The following is an 18,339-nucleotide window of genomic DNA, read 5'->3' as shown; positions in this document are numbered from 1 at the left end:
CCAAAGGTATTGTTAACCCCAGAGGCGAGTGATGGAAAGGATCTGCTATGTTCCAATCCTGGTTCCAGCATGACTAACATTAACTCAAGCTTCTGACTAAGCCTGAAGCATCTTGCAGGGGACTCCTAATGGGTGAAGGGTAATCCAACAGTCTTCATGCCATCTTCAATAGAGGATACCCCTGTTTTGAGACCAAATCCACAGAGGAGAAAAAGTCTCTCCTCTCCCAGGGTCTCCAGCCAGCTCCACCCAAGCTGGTATGCAGCATGGTGTCGACATTGTCTTCCCCAATTGGGAATCTCATACAAACGACCACAGCCAAATTACTTAACCTTTCTGAGCCTGTTTCCCCCTCTCTAAAATGGGAATAAATAAATCTTACACTTCCTGCCTCGCAGGTGCAAGTTGATGAAAGCACTCTGCAAACTTTATAAGGGCTATAGGTGTTGCTACCAGAGAGTGTCAAGCACAGCCTAGGGACTAAGGCTCTAGCTGGTGCTGGTCCAAGGCTTACTCAGGACAGAAGCTGGAAGGTTTTTTTCCTTTTTTAACAACCACTTTAGAAAAGGGCCCAAGGCCATGCAAAGCATCTCTGTAGCTCCTACAATGTATGCATCGTTCTTCTCAAAACCCACGTACAGTAATTCCCATTTTACTGATGGGGAAACTGAGGCTGGGGGTAATTTGCCTAATTGCAGAGGAAGTAATAGTACTGTCCAGTTTACAGAGTTCTTTATCAGTCCAGAAAGGTGAATAATGGAAGCACCATGATCTTAGTTATGCGAAGGAAGAGGAGGAAATGCAGGTGCAGAAGAGGAAAGGAGTCAGGCTCTGGCCAAAAAGCTTATGTTAGAGGCAGGATTCAAACTCAGGTTTTTCCAAAGCCTAGGAAAGAGCACAAAGCCTGCCCAAGGCCCCAGGTCCCCTGTGTCTCCTTTGCCCAATGCTGCTCTCCTTTCATTGAAAATGGACTCTCCCTTCGACACCATCATCATGACTTCCAGACTAATGGCAGAATTTCAAGTAGGTGGGAGGGTTCTTGCATAAATGTCCCAGGGGTCCCTTGTTCAGTCTGTTCCCACCTCCCCTCTTGTGGCCTGGAAATACTATGCAGATCATGTGTCCCCTGGCAGATGTTGGGGTGGAGGGTGGGGTCCTACACAAGGAGTATGGGGGGTAGGGTGTATAGGGGAGAACACTGAAGACCAAGGTAGGATAACAGAAAGATTTATTAAGGCACTAAAAGCAAACAGAGGCTCGGCATCCAAGGCTGGGTTGTGGCATGGGGGGAAAAAGCTGCTACTTCGGTGGGACCTGGGATCTCAGAGGCCGAGATGATGGGCAGTGTTGGTGGGGAGGGGATAGTTTGGTCTGCTTCTGCCCGGAGTATCTCTGCAGTTCTCTCCTGCTTGATGGGGTTGGGGCTCACTGGACAAACTCTGAACAAGTATTTCTATATCCCTGTACTCCAGTGGGTCTCAGGCTCCTCCCTGCCCCGCCCCAATCAACCAGGTTGCTAGCCATCACCCCAGCTGCCTGGGAGGGTCTATGTCCATCTTCCCACCCTGGGCCTCGAAGGAAGTCCTAGGGCCACGTGCAGAGAGGTAGCCCAAGAAAGGGAAAGCAAGAGGACTGCACAGGCTCTGGGGCCACCCTGACTCAGGAAGGGTGGAAGACACAGGAAAGGGGCGACATGGTCAGGGCCACAAGCTGTGGCTAGGTGGGGCAGGACACAGCAGACAGAGGCTCAGACGTGAGAGAAAGCATGGCTCTTACACAAAGGCTTGTCCTTCTTGGAGTAAAAGGTCTTTCCTTCCAGGTTGATCTGGCAGATCTAGAAAAAAGGGAGGACCAGTCATAGAGTATCTAGAAAAAAGGAGAGGGCCCAAGTAGGGAATACCCCTGCAGTGACACTGAAGAGGGAGAGGGAACCCAGGGCTGCTGCCCTGTAGAGACCAACCCCAAACTGTGGAGTGACCTGGTCTGAGCCCAAAGATATAAACAGGACTGCCCTTAAGCATCAAAAATAGGAAAGCCTTGGAGCTGGGCTTGAGCCAGGTGGGATGGCCCAGAGGGTGGGACCAAGGCTAGAGCTGGTTCTGGATTGACAGGGTCAGAATAGACCAGAGCTAGTGTGGAATGGGAAAAAGGGCCAGAGCTGACATTATCATGCATCAAGGCAGGGAATTCAGAGTTGGATGGGAAGGATCTCAGGATCATAGAGCCAGAAGGGACTCTAGAGGTCAAGTCCAGTCCCCTTATTTTACAGATGAGGAAACTGAGGCCCAGACAGGCTGGGGGCTGGACATTACAGTGGAGGCCCTGGGTCGGGAATGGAATAAGGCTGAGGTGCGAGCTGGAAAGGAAGACAGCCAGGGCATCTGCAGAAGGAGAAAGGGGCCCTCACCGCACAGACGAAGCACGTGTCGTGCCAACTAAAGCCAAGCGCCTCCAGGAAACGGTCCCCAGCATCGATCTTGAAGTCACAGCCCCGACATTTGGTGCCAAACATCTTCTCGTAGTCTGGATGAAGATGGACAAGATGAACGCTCAGGTCTACGGCTCCATAGGCTAGCCCCAGGCCAGAGGAGATGCCCCCAGCCTCTGCCTGCCCGACCTCCACTGCGGGGGTCCCGAGGCCTTCCAATGCTCTGTCCCCAGACTCTACCCTGCCCCGCCCCCCCCTTACCTCGTTCACAGTAGGGCGCCCCTTCTTCCATGTAAAAAGCCCGGTTGCGAATGGGCGTCTTACAAGCGGCGCAGGTGAAGCAGTGCACATGCCAGGTCATCTTGAGCGCGTGCATGATCTCCTGGGGGTGGGAGGGAGGGGGCTCAGGCTCCGGACTCTGAGCCGGACCCTCCCCTCCCCGCCCCCGCCCCGCCCCCAGGCCCGTCCCCTGGCTCACTCCAGCGATCTTCTTCTTGCACTTGGCACAGCTGGGCGCATAGCGCATGTCATAGCACCTGGGGCAGAAGACTGAGCCCTTCTCCTCAAAGAAGCCGCCCTCCTCCAGCACCTTCCCGCACTGGCAACACACAAACTCCTCCGGGTGGTAGGAATGGCCCAGCGCCACCAGGTAGCGGCCCCTGGGGGGGGGGGGAGGGGAAGAGGTGCAGAAGCAAGGATGGAGGGGGACCAAAGGTCCCCAGCTGCGCACAGAATGGGAGCTCCCCGAGGCCACGAGAGGGTGTGCGCCCCGGTGTGTGCGCCCGGGCGTGTCCCTTGCACATGGCACAGCCCGGCTGGCACTTCATAAAGGCTTGTGGAATGAATGGCTCATGGGGGGGCACAGGAGCCCACATTGGGAAGGCAGAATCCGAGAATCCCCTCCATTCCCTGTCTACTGGGCCAGGCCCTCCCTGCCCTGGGCTTCCACTTTCTCCTTTGTGCAACGAAGATGCCAGACCTGCCATACCCCACATCGTGTCCAGCTCTAATATCATGAACCCATGAAACAAGTTACTGAGTAGTTCTCCATTTTCATCCTTCCCCCTCCTATCCGTGGGCATCCACAAAGGCCAAATTCCCAAGTCTGGCATCATTTCTGCCAGTGGAAACCTTTATCCCCTCTTCAAGACCTAGTTTAGGTGCAGCCTCCTCCAGGAAGCCCTCTCTGATTTCCCCATTCAGCTGAAAGGGATTTCACGTCCAAATTTTCCTGGAACACCTTTCCTGGATCTCTTTGACCCTGTAACATTCTGTATTATTTTGAGTACCTGATACAGCCCTCCTAACAGGAGGGTAAGCTCCTTGAGGTCAGAGGCCATCATCTATTTCTGTGTTGGGTGCCTCCATTCCCCCTTTCCTCTCACTCTCTTCTTGATTCTTTAGTCTGGCTCCTGACCTCATTCAACTGAAACTGCTCTGTCCACAGTGACCAGCAGTCTTTTAATTTCCAAACCCAATGGCCTTTTCTCATTCTCCTTGACCTCTCTGCAGCCTCTGTGGCGATCACCCTCTTCTCTCTAGGTTTTCATCATACAGCTAGGCTCTCTCCTGGCTCTGCTCCCACCTATGATGGCTCCTTCTCAGTCTCCTTGATTCTGTCTGCATCTAGGTCGTGACCTAGACTAACTTGACATGGTTGTCCCCCAAGGCTTTGTGCTGGGCCCTCTTCTCTCTATATACTGTTTTTTCTTGGTGATCTCATCAGCTTCTAAGGATTAAATTACCGTTTATAAGCAGATGATTCTTTCATTTTTTCTAGGGGAAGGCAGGGCAATTGGGGTTAAGTGACTTGCCTAAGGTCACACAGCTAGTAAGTGTTAAATGTCTGAGGTCACATTTGAACTCAGATCCTCCTGATTCCAGGGCCGGTGCTCTATTCACTGCACCCCCTAGCTGCCCCAAGCAGATGATTCTTATATCTACAGAAGCAGCTAGGCGGTGGGTGTAGTACATAGACATCTGGACTTAAGAATCAGAAAGCCCTAAATCTGAACCTTGTCCCAGACCCTTTGTGTGACTCTGGGCATTTATCACTTAACCTGTCACCCCCAGTTTCCTCATCTGCAAAAATGGAGATAACAATCGGTTGGTTGGTTGTCATCCTTTGTTCTCGAAGAGGACCACAATGACATTGCTATGCTAGGGTCATGTTCCAGTGTGTCCGACTGTGGCTGAGCAGACCAACACAAGCTCAGAATAACGCTTCTCTCACAGTGTTATTTGTGAGGATCAAATGAAGCCAGCATCCATAAGGCGCTTTGCAAACCTTACCATGCTATATAAATACTATCTTTATTATGTATTTATCTAGCCCTAACCTGTCTCCTGACCTCCGGTCCAGTATTTCCAACTGCTGATCAGACATCTCAGACTAGATGTCTCATAGACATCTTAAACACATTTCCAAAATGGAATTTGTTATTTTTCTCCCCGAGCCCTCCCCCACTCCTAACTTCCTCATTACTGTCTGGGGTACCACCCTCCTGCTGGTCACCCAGGCTCACACCGGGTGTCACCTGCTGCTCCTCACTCCTCACCCACCCCCACCCCCACATCCAAGCAGTTACCAAGTCCTGTTATCTCTTGCTTTGCACTATCTCTAACATGTGCCCTCTTCTCTGCTCTGACAGTCCCCACCCTGGTCTGAGTCCTCATCGTCTCCTGCCTGAATTACCCCAATAGTCTCGGTTGGTCTCCCTGCCTCCTCTCTCCCCAGTACTGCTCACTCTCCATTCAGCCGTCAAACTAATCTTCCCGAAGTGCTGGCCTAACCATGTCATTCCTCCCCCATTCAAAAGCTCAAGTGGCTTAAGCTGAATTCCAGGATCAACTATATGATCCTTCGTTGGACTTTTGAGAGCCCTACACAACCTGGTCTCTTTCTCCTCTCCGACTGCTACATATGCCCTGTGATCCCTCCGGGCTGCTGTGTGCACACAAGACTCCATCCCCGGACTCCAGGCATCTTCCCTGATCATCCTCGGTGCCTGGAGCTCTCTCCCTCCTCATCTGCACTTCAGGGCTTCCTTCTAGTCTCAGCTACAGTCCCACCTTCTACAAGAAGCTTTTCCTGCTTCTCCTAATTTCACTGCCTTCCCTTGAGATGATCTCCAATTTCTCCCGTGCGGATCTTGTTTGTCCATGATCACATGCTGTCTCACTGGGAGCTCCTTAAGAGCTGCGTCTGGTTTTTGCCTTTCTTTGTAGCACAGTGCTGCACTCACAGTAGACACAATGTTTGCTGACTTGACTGGTTTTCATGGTTCCTCAATAAAGGTTTGTTCAACTGAATTTGCAAGTGGAAAAGTGCTATAGAGAGGCGACAAGAGCTGGCTTGGGAATCAGGAAAGCTTAGGTTCAAGTTTGACACATACTGGCTCTTGGTGCCCTGGGTAAGTCTCTGAGCCTGTACGTTGCACACAAGGCACCAGTTTGCACTGAGAAAAGGCCTTCCTTGGAACTGAATGTTGTAAACTAAAAATAAATAAATACATTTTTAAAAAAGAAAGGAAAAAAAGGCCTTCCTTGCTGGGTGCTCTCTAAACCACTAGAATCACACACAAGGGGGGGGGGGGGAGCTGAAGAAATGGGAGCTAGTACTGAAGCTAAAAAGGGTTTTAGAGAGCATTTGGTCCAAAAGCCTCCTTTTAGAGCAGCAGGAGCTTGTCCAAGGCTACTCAGGGAGCTGCAAGCAGAGCTTGATTCCAAGGCACTGGGATGTGGGGAAGGGATGGGGGCGCAGGGAGGGCCACCTACCGGATGACCTTGTGGCACTGGTGGCACACAGGAGTCTTGCTGCCGTCAGGGCCCAGCTGGGCGGCCTGCACAATGGAGTTCCGGTTCTGCACAGGGGTGGGGGTGGCTGGCTGGCTATGCCGAGTCAGCACGGTGCTAGTCTTGTCTGGGGCGTAGCGCTCTGCAAATGCTGGGTCCACTGCCCAGGGTGGGCGGCTGGGGGGGCCGGAGCTCCAGGGGCTGGTGGGGCCTGTGAGGGCCGAGGCCAGCTCTCGAGGCAGCCTGGAGACCCTTGCCCAGGTTTCCACCCAAATCCCACTGGTCACAGGGACATAAGACTCCCCCTCCCCCCAACCTTCAAGGACTAGGCTAACTTCTAGAAGAAGGCTGGCACACTCAGGAGTCACCTCTAAGTGTCCTCCTGTCTCTGCCCTTCTTGCCAACCCCCCCAAACCTCAGCAGCCATAGGAAAAGATACCTGAGCAACCCCGACCCCATCATGTCATACCAAGCCAAGCCCTACTAGACAAGTGGCACCCTCTGGGTAGAATGTGCCAGGAGAGATCAGTTCCAAATTACATCCCCCCCACCCTCTCCACTCTCCCGCTCACCAGATCTGGGCTCTGGGGTCAGCACAGTTGAGGCCGGGGAATCTGTCCTTGGTACCTGGCTACAAAAATCCCCAGTTGACCTCCACATGGGGCTCTGGCCCAGGGAGCACCACCCTCCCCATAATTGTGGGTCTACCCTGAGACTGACTGGGCAGCTGGCTCCTCATGTGGCAGCACAGTAACCCCCCTATGGCCAGCTCTCGCCACTGCTAGGTCTGACCCCACCCTCATAGTGGCACCTGAGGCTCCCAGGATGGACAGGGGGCCTTGGGTGGGCAATGAATGAGCTAAGACCCTCTTGGGTGGCCCCAGCTTTCATCCAGGGCCTAAAGCCAAACTCAAGGCCCCACCAGGAGAAAAAGCTCAGACTAACTAGGCTCTTGGTGGAGAGGCATCAATCAGCATGTTCCCCACTGCTGTAAGGCAAGGGCTGAGAAGGAGCTCCTCCCTCTGCCCACACCTGAGCAGCTAAGGCACTCCTCCCAAAAGACTCAACAGAATGTGGAAGCAAAGATAGCTGCTCCCAACATGAGGAAAGGTAGGGGGCGTATGTGTGCTCATGGGGGCACTAACCCCCTTGGCCCCCAAGGTTCAAGACTACACTAGGCCCCCACTCAGGGCAGCTCAGACTGAGGGGGCTAGGCTAGTGGTGTTTCTCCCCAAGATCCCTTTGCCAGAAAGGACCCAGGCTATTTGCAGAAAGTGTCAAGGACGATGAGGAGGCATGTGGTGACATAAAAAAAGCACTGGTCTATGAGTCAGGAGACTTAGGTTCTGGTCCTAGCTATGTCCCTGGGTCAGTCACTTAACATCTAGGGGCTCAGGTTCCCTATCTGTAAAATGGAGGAATTGGTCTAGGAGATCTTTAAGGTCCCTTCCCAGTTTGGACTGCAAAGCTGTTTATGACAGACAAGGGCTTCAGGGATTTCCCTCCCCAACAGGGCTGGGAGATGGCAGGGAAGGTGGCTAACCCTTTGGCCACCCAGTTCATGACAGCAGTCTGTTATCTTCCTGTATCCATAAACGGGTAGCCCTGACCACAACACCTGTGCCCCAAGGAAGGTATTAGGTAGCCAGAGGAGGTAGAGAAAGAGTCAGAAACAGAGACAGAGAGAAAGGACATTTATTTCCACAGCTCAGTCCCAACTGTCCCCCTATGAACTCCCAGCTATGGCCATCACATCTGGTACAGCCAGGCAGAAGTCCCTGTCAAAGAATGACCCTACGAGACCCCATAAAAGTGTGGGAATGTGTGACAGATCACTGAGTTTGAGACCTCAAATCAAACAAGGGCCCTTGTTCACTGCCCTCCTAAAAGAAAGGCTCAGTCCACAGGCCCAGGGTCTGGGAAATATGGACATTTTCAAAGACTGCATTAGGCCACCTCTAATTTGGGGAGTGCTTTGAGGGACCCAGTCAAGAGAAGGGAAAGGGTTACCATAAACCTCCTTTGGTCTAAGGGAAGGGAAGTGGGCCCCAGGGGGAGATGGAAGAATGGGCAAGTGAGGTATCCAGGGCTGGGGGCACTAGGGCAAGTGACTGAGATGGAAAGTAGCCTCAGGGAATGGGAGAGGGAACAGCAAAGGTCAGTGGGAGAGCTGGGTGACAGAAACACAGGCAGGCAGATTGGTAGCTAGCCAAGGCCTGTACTAGGGAGCTGGCGGGGAGGGTCTGGGCTAGAACACGTTGAGCATGTGGGCAGAACACTGATGGTGCCAGTCCCGTAGGCGAGTGTAATGGGGGCTCTGCAGCTCCAGGACATACTTTTCCCTAAGGGACAGAGAAGAGAAGGAAAAAGGAAGGAGGAAGAAGAAGGCCTTGGGTACGTACTTCAAGGCAAGGAAGTCCACCCTAGGCCTATACATCTGCTGCTCTGGGAGGCACCTATGTCCACAATGCTCCTGGCAAAAAGCCCCCATCAGTGGGGCTCTCTAGAAGCTATCATGGAGCAGCAGGGCTGGACCAAGACAATGCCAGTGGAGCCAGGGGGGCCTGGCCAACTGCGACCAATGAGTCTTACCTGGATTTCTTCGACTGCTCTTCATCAGGGTCTTGCTCTGAGAAGGCAGGAAAGGGAGAGAAGATTAGAGAGCAGGAAGGTCCCATAAGCCCTCCCACTCTTATGCACAGTCTTTCCCACAGCACTGCATATAAAAACGGTAGGAGCCTGGGCCCCCAAAAGGGGAGGCAAGGCAAGCAAGAAAGCTGGTCTCCAGCAGGGAAACTGAGCCTGGACGTAGTGAGTGTCTTACTAGGAAAAGCCCTGACTGGTCTGCTCCTTGGAAGAGGACCTCAGAAGGGAACTGAGAAACAGCCTAGGTGGGAAAGAACAGCAAAGATGTCCAGAATTCCAAAGATGGAAGGAAGGAACATCAGCGGACATCTGGTCCAGACCCTACCAAAGCAGGAAACCCTTCTCTAGAACATGCCAGCTGCTTAGACACCTCCAGTGACAGGGAGCTGCATGAGGAAGCCCTCTGAGGTTTTGGACAGCTCTGAAAGTGGTCTTTTTTATACGTGGAACAAAAATCTGCCTTCTCTACAATTTCTACCCACTGTTGCCAGTTCTGCCCTCTGGGGTCAGTCAGAAAAACTGTGACCTTTCTTCAACATAAGAGCTCTTTAAGTAACTAAATATGTGAAGAGTGGTGGAGCAGAGCCTGTTAAAGCCAAAAAGATCACTGGACTAGTCATTTGAGTCCTGTGCTATGTGACCGAGGGCACAAAGTGCTTGACAAATGCTCACTGATCAACCCATTTAAAATGAACTCTGTGCCTCAGTTTACTAATCTGAAAAACTGTGATAATACACGTAATACTCAACTGACAGAGTTATTGGGAGAATCGAATGAGATGATGTCTTCATAAAGTACTTTGCAAACCTTTGTTGTTATTTTTCAGTCAGCTGAGTCTGATTGTGACCCCATTTGGGGTTTTCTTGTCAAAGGTTCTGGAGTGGTTTGCCATTTCCTTCTCTGGCTCATTTTACAGAGGAGGAAACCAAGCCAAACAGGGTTAAGTGACTTGGCCAGGGTCACACGGCTAGAAAGTATCTGAGAGTGGATTTGAATTCAGGAAGATGAGGCTTTCTGACTCCAGGATGAGTGCTCTGGGCACTATAGTGCCCTAGCTGCCCTATTTGCAAACCCTTAATTGCTCACTAGATAAATTTCAGCTATTATTTTGTGCCCCACCCCCACCCCTGTCCTTCCCTTGTACAGGCTACAGAAATAGTTCCTTCAATTGCCCTCTCCTATGACATGTCTCCAGTTTCTTCCTGATCCTGGTCACTCTCCTCTGGAAAAAGTCCTTCCTTAAGGAAAGTGCCCAGAGCTGGATACCAGTACTTCAGATGACCATGGCAGAACTGTCACCTTCCTTCCTCATTCTGGATACTAGGCCTCTGTATGACAGTCTGTGGGCCTGTTTCTCATCTCTGGAAAGGGATGGGGGTTTGACCAGATGCCCTATGAGGTTCCTTTTGACTCTAAAATCCAATATTCCTTTTAACACAGCATGGTCCTTTTACATCAGCTTTCTGGCTGACACATCACACGCAGCTGATTCATATAAAGCTTTCAGTACTCTAAAACTCCCAAGGTCTCTGTCCCATACTTCCATAACTGATACAGACTCTATCCTTCCTGAGTTGTTCCTTCCCAGATGGTAAAATTCAGGGGTCCACTCCCATCCAGAGTTGGGGATACCAACACACACTGGGTCCTATAAACAGCCTATCCCTTCCACGTGTACTTACTGAACTCTGTGCCTGTGAGGTGGGCTAGGATCCGGAAGGATCGGGACTGACCAGTCCCAGGGCGTGGCTGCCAATCCTCCATGTTCTCTGTCAGACGCTTTTTGCTGGCATCAGGGAGTGGCCGAAGGGGCTGTCTGTGGGGAGGGTGGGGTCTGGCTCAGGCCCCCAGGTTCAGGGAAGCCTCACCCCACCCTGGTTGTGCTTCCACTAAGCTCCCTCCATATCCCTACCTAGAGACAATGGAAGAGTGGGACTGGACATGGACAACCCCAGGGGCTGGGGACAGAGCAGGGGAGGAGGCCCCCAAACAGTGAAGAAGGTAAGATTCGCCTCCAGGGGCTTAAGTGAAAGGGTATGCATAGGGGAGAAGGTGAGCAGGGGGAGGGGGAAAGGTTATACATCCCCTGTGGGACCCGGGAAGAAGAGAGGGACAGGCAGAGGGGGGGCTCACTGACTTGTTAGGGGTCTCCACCTGCAAAGAAGACAGACAGACAGGGGAAAAGATGGAGAAAAGAGGGACACATACAGAGGGAAACAGGGGAAGAGACATAGGGGAAAGAGGTCAGATTAGCCACAAGAAATGGGCTAAGTCCACTGAGGGAGTAAGGGGGTGGTGTGTTTGTGACATGACATCTGGGAAGATGTATGTGTTGCAAGGACTGAGGGTGACACTATCTGCATGATGGCAAATGTGTGAATGCAATGGGGTGTGGGCATGAGGCAGGGGGTATGTGCGCATGTATGTATGTAACAGCTGGGGATATGTACAGAATGAACACGTGGGTATGATGGTGTGTGTGTGCATGTGCATTTGTGCGTGTGTATGGCAAGATTGATGACTGAAAGGGATGAGCATGTGGGAGTGTATGTATGATGGCTGAGGCTGTGCAGCATGCATGTAATGACTGGGGAGGGCTATCTGTGTTACAGAGGTGTGTATGTGTGTAACAGCCAGGTCCTTGTACCCTGTCCTTCTCAGTCTAGCTGGGCTCCCACAGCCAAGTGCCAGCATAGGGAGAAGGGCACTACTGGCCTTTAGGTCCATCTCTGCCCTGTCTGAGCAGCCTCCCCTGCCCACCCCACCCACCCCCCGAGCAGCCTCTGACACCAAAGCTTAGGGCACCCCCAAGGTCAAGGGCATCTCCCAGTGCTTCCCCAGCCCTTCCCACAATGCAGCCTCCACTCCAGAAAGGAGGGAGGAGGAGGAGGAGCCCTGGACATCCAAAGGAACTGAATCTGCCCCTTCAGCCTCGATCACCAGGAGTCACTGCCACACTGACCCAGGCTAAAGGACTCTGGGAACAGCTTGGTAAAGAAAAGGAAGAGCAGCCAGGCACATAGCACAGGCATCAGAGAGAGCAGAGCACACTGATCACTGTGCCCATCCCAGCCCTGGCGACGTACCCATTCTGTTGGGGGGTGAAGGGGGGTGAGGGGACCGTGCAGGTCCCTGGCTTCACCCCTGTGCTCTCAGCCGGCGAGGCAGCCCCAAACGGACGGGCAGTCTTGTTGAGGGCAGCACTGGGTGTGAAAGTATAGCGTGGGGGTTCAGCAGAGGGGGGTGGGTCCTGGGCAGAGACAAAGCAGAGCACAGCATGAGCAGGTGGGCTTGAGGGGTAGGGCATGCAGGGGGCAGGCAGTGCTCCAGGCCACACCAGGCATAGGCTCTGCCCAACCCAACCCCAGCACACCCACCTTCCCAGAACGGTTTGAGATCTGAAGGCCCAGAGAAGCCATCTCTTCCCTCCTCTTTTCCCTGTGCTCAGAAAAAGTAGAGTTCCCATTCCAGCCTGGGGGCCAGTCCTGGGCTTATAGGGTCCTTATCTCTCTGCTTTTCCCCACACAAGGCCAGCGGGCAGGATGCCCAGAATGTGGGGGGCCACCCCCCTCCCCACAATAAATCAGCCTCTACAGACAAGGGCCCCAGGAGGAGAAGAGTTGGGCTGGTCACGTGTCCCACTCCCCCACATCTGGCCAGAGGCAGGGGGCAGGCCAGAAGCTCAGGTTTCAAGCTGTAGCTAATGAGGGGCTCATTGCACCAAGAGATGAGCTCATCTCCTCCACCCCAACACAGGCGGGGCCAGGAAGTGGTGGGAACCGCCCCCTGGGGCACCAAGGCTTGGTCTTCTGAGGGAAGGGGTCCCACCCCTCCTTCCAACATTCCCAAGCAAGCAGAGAAGGTGGGTACCCTCAGTGTCCCTGGAGGACCACCTCATCTTGCCCAGGCCTTTCCAAGGTCTCTGTTTCCCCTGGCATTCAGAACCCCACATGATCCTGACACACCCCTCTGCCACTACTCCCCAACAGTCCCAGTCTCCACACCCCAATTCCAAGGCAGAGTCCTAACCCTGATGCAGAAACAGGCACAGCTTCAGAAACAAATTCAGACACTCGGCTCCAGCCTAGCTGCAAGACAGACACAGAGCTGGCCCAGATTATGGCCCAGGAAGGGGAGAGTGTAGCAATGCTGAGGCCTAGCCTGCAACCCAGGTTCTTCCCCCAACACTGCTCTTCTGGGCTCAACCCTGGGGAAGGCAGGAGCCGCTTGAAAGGCTCTCCTCAGGGAAACCAGGCTCTCTCCATTTTTCCCCTCTACCTACAATCCTGCTTCCCCCGCACCAGCCCCCTACTGACAAAAGCAGTTACCTACCTTCTGGGGTTTGCTCACAAGGGGCTGGGCCCTGAAAGACATACACAAACACAGAGTTCAGAGTCAGGACAGGGTACGTCCCCCTCACCCTCACAAATCAGCCCCCCTAGGTCTCTTCTCTAGATCCTGCCAGGCACTGCAGTCACCCTCACCCCACGGTGAGCCATTCTGGGTCCTTCATCCAGAGACAGACACCCTGAAAGCAGCTAACACTTCATGAATCTTTGACATCCATTATTTCCCCTGTGCTCCTCGGAAGCAGGCAATCCATGTACTGTCCTCAATTACAGAAAAGGAAACTGAGGCACAGAACGTTTACATGGATTCACCCACAGGATTTATCACACAGGAACCAGCAGAGTCAAGAAGAGAGGCCAGGTCCTTCTGACTCTAAGCCTGGTTCTCCTTCTGGATAGCTGTCTCCATCTTTCAACCCTCAAACCTGTGAACATAGTTCCACAGATCTGTCTGGGGGGCCCTCTGGCTTACATTTGGTGAAAGGGTTTTGTGCAGTGACAGAGTGTGTGTATGTTTATGTTTATGTTTGTGTGGTGTGTGTGGTATGTGGTATGTGGTGGGTGTGTGTTTTGGGGTATGTGTGTGTGTGAGTATGTGTTCTGGAGGCCCTGGACACAGAAGAAGTCCTCAGGGAACCAACTCACCCCATCCTTGGACCCCTCACTGCCCTAACTGTGAAATGAAGTTCTTGAGACCAGGCAGAAAATAGGTGAAAGGGAACAGGAAATGTTTTAGGGTCCATGGTAGTAAAATGTGGTTCCTGGGACCAGTATCAAGGACTGGAGCAGCCAGGAGGGCCAGAGACCCAAGATGACAAGCAGCACAGGAGAAGAGTTGAGAGACTCGGGCTCATCCTAGTTCTGCTCCTAACTAGCCGTGTGACCAGGGGCAGGTCACCGCCTTTCTCTGGGCTTCTTTCCTCCCATGTAACACAAGGAGGTTGGATGAGGGCCCTCTAAGCCCCTTGCAGCTGTGACATACTGCCACCTGTCCAGCATCTCAGTAAGGCAAGTAGGGTGGTCCCAAGACTCTGGGAAGCAAAGGGGCCCAAGGCACTGGGGGGTGGAGATCCGGAAAAGGAACAAGTCCTCCAGGCCAGACCCAGAGAAGGAGTCCGGAGGCCATGCTCAGGCTGCCCCTCGGCACACACCTGCTGAGGCTGAGGGTGAGCTGCTCCCCGCAGGCCCGGATCTTGTTCTGAGCCTCAATGTGGGTCAGGTTGCTGGTGTTCTCCCCATCGATGCTCAGGACCCAGTCCCCCACACCCACTCCAGCCAGAGCCGCCTTGCCCCCTGGAGTCAGCTGCAGAAATTAAAACCACAGAAAGAATTTCAGACATAGCACGGCATAGTGGATAAGACTGGGTTCAAATCCTGTCTTTGACACTTACTTGCTGCGTGACCTTGGGCAAGTCACTTAACCTTTGTCTGCCTCAGTTTTCTATAAACTAAGGGATAATATTAGCACCTGCTTCACAGGGGATTGATTGTGTGAGGATCGAGAGATAATATAAGTAAACCACTTTGCAAACCTTAAAGCACTACATAAATATTAAAACAGGAAGGGATCTCAGAGATAGAATCCAGCTCGCTTGTTTTGTAATAGTGGAAAGTGAGGCCCAGAGAAGGAAAGGTCACACAGATAGAAAGTAGCACAACAGGTATGATCATCACAATCCTCTTGACTCTGAATTCAGGATTCTTTCCAAAGCACCAAGGGCTCCCAGAATCCTACTCTGGAGTCAACTGCCAGTAGGTGGTGAGGCCCTCTCCCACCCCTCTAGCCCTCATCCCCACCCCAGTCAGGCTTGGGCCAGCTGCTGGGGAGGAGACAAACACTCTCAGCCCAGCTTGGGCCACAAACCACACAGAATTCCAACCCTGCTTTCTCCTTATAGGAGCTTCAAGGGAAGAGAAATAATGTCAACAAGAATATTTGGGAGAGGGAAGCCTCCTGGAGGAGACAAGGCTTGAGGCAGGTCTTGAAGGATGGGTGGGATTCTGAAAGAAAATCTGGGGGGAGGGCATTCCAGGCCCAGGGAGCAGCACAGGCAAAGAATACAGGGCAGAGCCAACTGGAACATGAGGAGGTGTGGGAGATAAGGCTACATGGGCAGTTCTCCCGCCAGATTGTGGACCTCCCCAAAATCTAGGTGGGAATTTGGCCTTTATCCCACAGGCAAAGAAAAGCCATTGATGGTACTGGAGAAAGGTTGATGTCTAAGTCGGATCTGTCCATGTGGCCATGGGGAGGGGGAGAGACTGGACTCAGGAGGCCAGTTAAAATACTATAGAATTAATCTTTCCCAAAAAGCGGGGAGGCAAAGGCTCCCAAAAAGGCCTGAACAGGCAAATGAGGATATCTAAGTGAAGAACCAGTAGTAACAGGCAAGCCAAGGACAGAGAATGTTTTTAAAAAGTGTTAGTTGAGGAATAAAAGTCACTACTGACATCAAAGAGAACACTGTCATAGAAACACCCTGGGTGTGGAGTTCCTTTGAATCTCAGCTCTCCTACTTGCTACCTATGGACAAGAAGGCGGTCCAGTGTTGAATTAAATGGTCTCTGGGGCCCTCGTTAACTCTGCCGTTCTATGATTTCAGTGGGGGTGAAAGTCAGATTACAGGAGGTTAAGAACAGGGCACTAGGGACAAGTAGAGGTATTAAGTGGAAGTCTGCCATGGCCATGAGCCAGAAAAAAGGTCTGGCTCCCCTGCCGGAAATCCTTCAAGGTATTCAGCTCCCTCCTCTCCGGTATCTCTGCTGGAGGTTCGAGTAGACAAGAACAGTTAGGTGGATTCACAACTAGCGGGATGGCTGGACTGAAAGAGTAGTTATTAATAGTTCAATGTCAGCTAGAAAGTCTCCAATGGAGTGCCCCAGGGATCCTTAACAAGAGATCACAGATGATAGAAAGCAAGACAGATACCTAATAATGTTGGATGATGGAGTCAGGATCCAAAATGAGAGAAAAAAGGCTGAGGAAACCTGTGATTTCATCTGTGTGTGGAGTTGCCAAAATGGAAACCTTCTCCCCTTCCATCAAAGCAGATCAGAAACAATTTTGTAACTTGTTTCCTGGGATACTGAGAGATTAAATGGTTTGCCTGTGGTCACATACCAGTATAATGTCAGAGGCTACACTTGAACCTGGGTCTTTCTGATTCCAAGGACAGCCCCTTCTATCCACTATGCCACATTGTCTCTCAGGATAGAATTTAATAAGGAGAAATGTAACATCTTATACCTGGATTAAAAAAAGCAATTTTACAAGTACAAGTTGGGGGGAGGGGCATAGAGAACAACTGACTTGAAAAAGATCTAGGGGTTTTAGTGGGACTGCAAGGTCAAAGAGTTAAAAGTGTTACAGGACACCCAAAAAGCTCAGGAGGTGATAGCCCCCCACAGCCTGCCCTGGCCAGGGTGTGTCTGGAATGGTGTATTGAGTTTCTAGGTACCACATTTTAGAAAAGGATAAGCTAGCAAGGACACAGGAGTGAGGAAACAGGATGAGAAAGGGCCTGAAGATCATTTCATGCTAGGACTAGGAGGGTGGTGTATGTTCCACCTAGAGAAGACTTTTGGTGGTGCTGTGGATAGAACCTAGACTTGGAGTCTAGAAGATTAAATTCAAGACTAAATTCAAATCCTGACTCAGACACTACTGTGAAACCTTGAGCCAATGACTATATGTGTCTCAGCCTCAGTTTCCTCATCTGTAAAAAAGGCACATTAACAGCCCCTAACTTAATCGGATTACTGTGAAGACCAAAGATGAAAGGAGTTTTGAGAGCTTTAAAGCCTTAGATGTTAGCTACTGCTGTTACGGATAGGGACAGGACCTGAAAACTATGATTTTATTTATATAGGGAACTCCAGACAAGAAAACTCTCTGCCAAGCAAACTCTCTCGGCAGGGTAAGTCTTAGAGATTTACCTAGAGATCTGAGAGGCTGAATTCTTACCTAGGGTCACACAGCAAGCATACGGCAGAATTGGGGCATGTCCTGAGATAGTCATCTTAATTATTATTTGAAGGGCAGTTATGTGAAAGAAGGGATGATAGTTGTTCTGCTTGACTTTTAGAGATCAGAATGTTCAGGAAAAATGGGTAGAAGGGAAAGAGGCAGGTGGAAGCTTGACATAAGGAAAACCTTCCTAACACTCAGCACTAACCAGAAGGGGCCTGGGCTGCTTCAGGGGAGAAAGGGCTCTGGGCTTTACTCCAGGTCCTTATTCAAAGGCTGGAGGATCACTCGTCAAAGATGTTAGAAAGTATTGTTCTGGCAGGGACTGGACCAGCTGCCTTGGAGGCCCCTTCCAGATCTATGACTCTGTTCCCCAGGGAGGCACAGCCTCCCCCACAGATACATTAAAACTTGGGGCTTGGGCCTTCACCCAGTGCCTTGGTCCCCAGCAGCTCCAGGCCAAGGAGAACAACTTCAACCACTGCCTGCTTCTCTGGCCCTGAGACCCAAGGGTGAGGCAGTGATTTCAGTGGGTGGCAGGCACTGACTGAGGCCTGGAAGGCCCACAGCCTTCGGCCCCCAACCACAGGCATCTCCCAGCCCAGTGCATCTTGCCCCCTCCCCCCATCACCCCAGACATTACCTCATCAGCCAGGCCTGAGCCCAAAAGGAGCTCCGCCTCAAATCCTAGGGTCAGGGAAGGGAGGAGCGGGGGAGGGTCACAGCTCTGAGAACACAGGGAGGGGACCACCCACACCCTTGCCCCTCCCCTAGATGCTAGGGCTTGGGCCAACAGACCCACTGGGGGCCAGGACACCCTCAGGTCACAATGGGCAGGCTGCCACAACAGTGTCCTTGCTCAGTCCTCGGGGCCTGGGGCCATCTCTTGTCCAGGAGAAGGAGATTTAAGACCTCACATCTCATAGGGGACAGAGAAGGTCCTGTTCCTGGGAATGGCTGCCTCTAGGTTCCCCCAAACTCAGTTCTGACAGGCAGGGTCTGCCTAGATCTGTGCTCACAGGACAATGTCTGGCTGAAGCTCAAGACAGGAAAGTGTGGGGCCAGCGGCAGTTGCATTCCCAGGCAAAGCACGGTCACTCTGAGGGCCCTGACCTCAAGCATCCTCTGTACACAGAAAGCTTACCCAGAAGTA

General features: G+C 52.1%; 1 protein-coding gene across 6 annotated transcripts in view; it reads right to left on the bottom strand.

The window, feature by feature from the left end:
* Nucleotides 1–1,211: 1,211 nt before the first annotated feature.
* PDLIM7 (PDZ and LIM domain 7) overlaps nucleotides 1,212–18,339 on the bottom strand; it is a 23,485-nt gene continuing 6,357 nt past the window's right edge. For 3 of the 6 annotated variants that reach the window (XM_069077746.1, XM_069077747.1, XM_069077745.1), the window contains exons 3-13: nucleotides 14,371–14,522; nucleotides 13,203–13,233; nucleotides 11,957–12,120; nucleotides 10,553–10,686; nucleotides 8,816–8,852; nucleotides 6,796–6,854; nucleotides 6,206–6,434; nucleotides 2,907–3,087; nucleotides 2,690–2,810; nucleotides 2,408–2,523; nucleotides 1,212–1,834 (exon numbers count right to left, since the gene is read on the bottom strand). In XM_069077746.1, the coding sequence (XP_068933847.1) occupies nucleotides 1,748–1,834; nucleotides 2,408–2,523; nucleotides 2,690–2,810; nucleotides 2,907–3,087; nucleotides 6,206–6,434; nucleotides 6,796–6,854; nucleotides 8,816–8,852; nucleotides 10,553–10,686; nucleotides 11,957–12,120; nucleotides 13,203–13,233; nucleotides 14,371–14,522 (1,311 nt within the window). In that variant the 3' untranslated portion in view covers nucleotides 1,212–1,747. Of the gene's footprint in view, nucleotides 1,835–2,407; nucleotides 2,524–2,689; nucleotides 2,811–2,906; nucleotides 3,088–6,205; nucleotides 6,435–6,795; nucleotides 6,855–7,901; nucleotides 8,566–8,815; nucleotides 8,853–10,552; nucleotides 10,687–11,007; nucleotides 11,025–11,956; nucleotides 12,121–13,202; nucleotides 13,234–14,370; nucleotides 14,523–18,339 lie in introns of those variants that run through there. The other 3 variants (XM_069077748.1, XM_069077749.1, XM_069077750.1) reach the window with 3 other exon arrangements.

This window comes from Petaurus breviceps, unplaced genomic scaffold (genome assembly GCF_028583685.1).
Source record: "Petaurus breviceps papuanus isolate PSGF00001 unplaced genomic scaffold, PetGlider_PUasm1.0 90994, whole genome shotgun sequence".
Lineage (NCBI taxonomy): Eukaryota > Metazoa > Chordata > Mammalia > Diprotodontia > Petauridae > Petaurus > Petaurus breviceps.
Note: the sequence above shows the minus strand (reverse complement) of the source record. Positions and strands in the feature narration are given on the sequence as shown.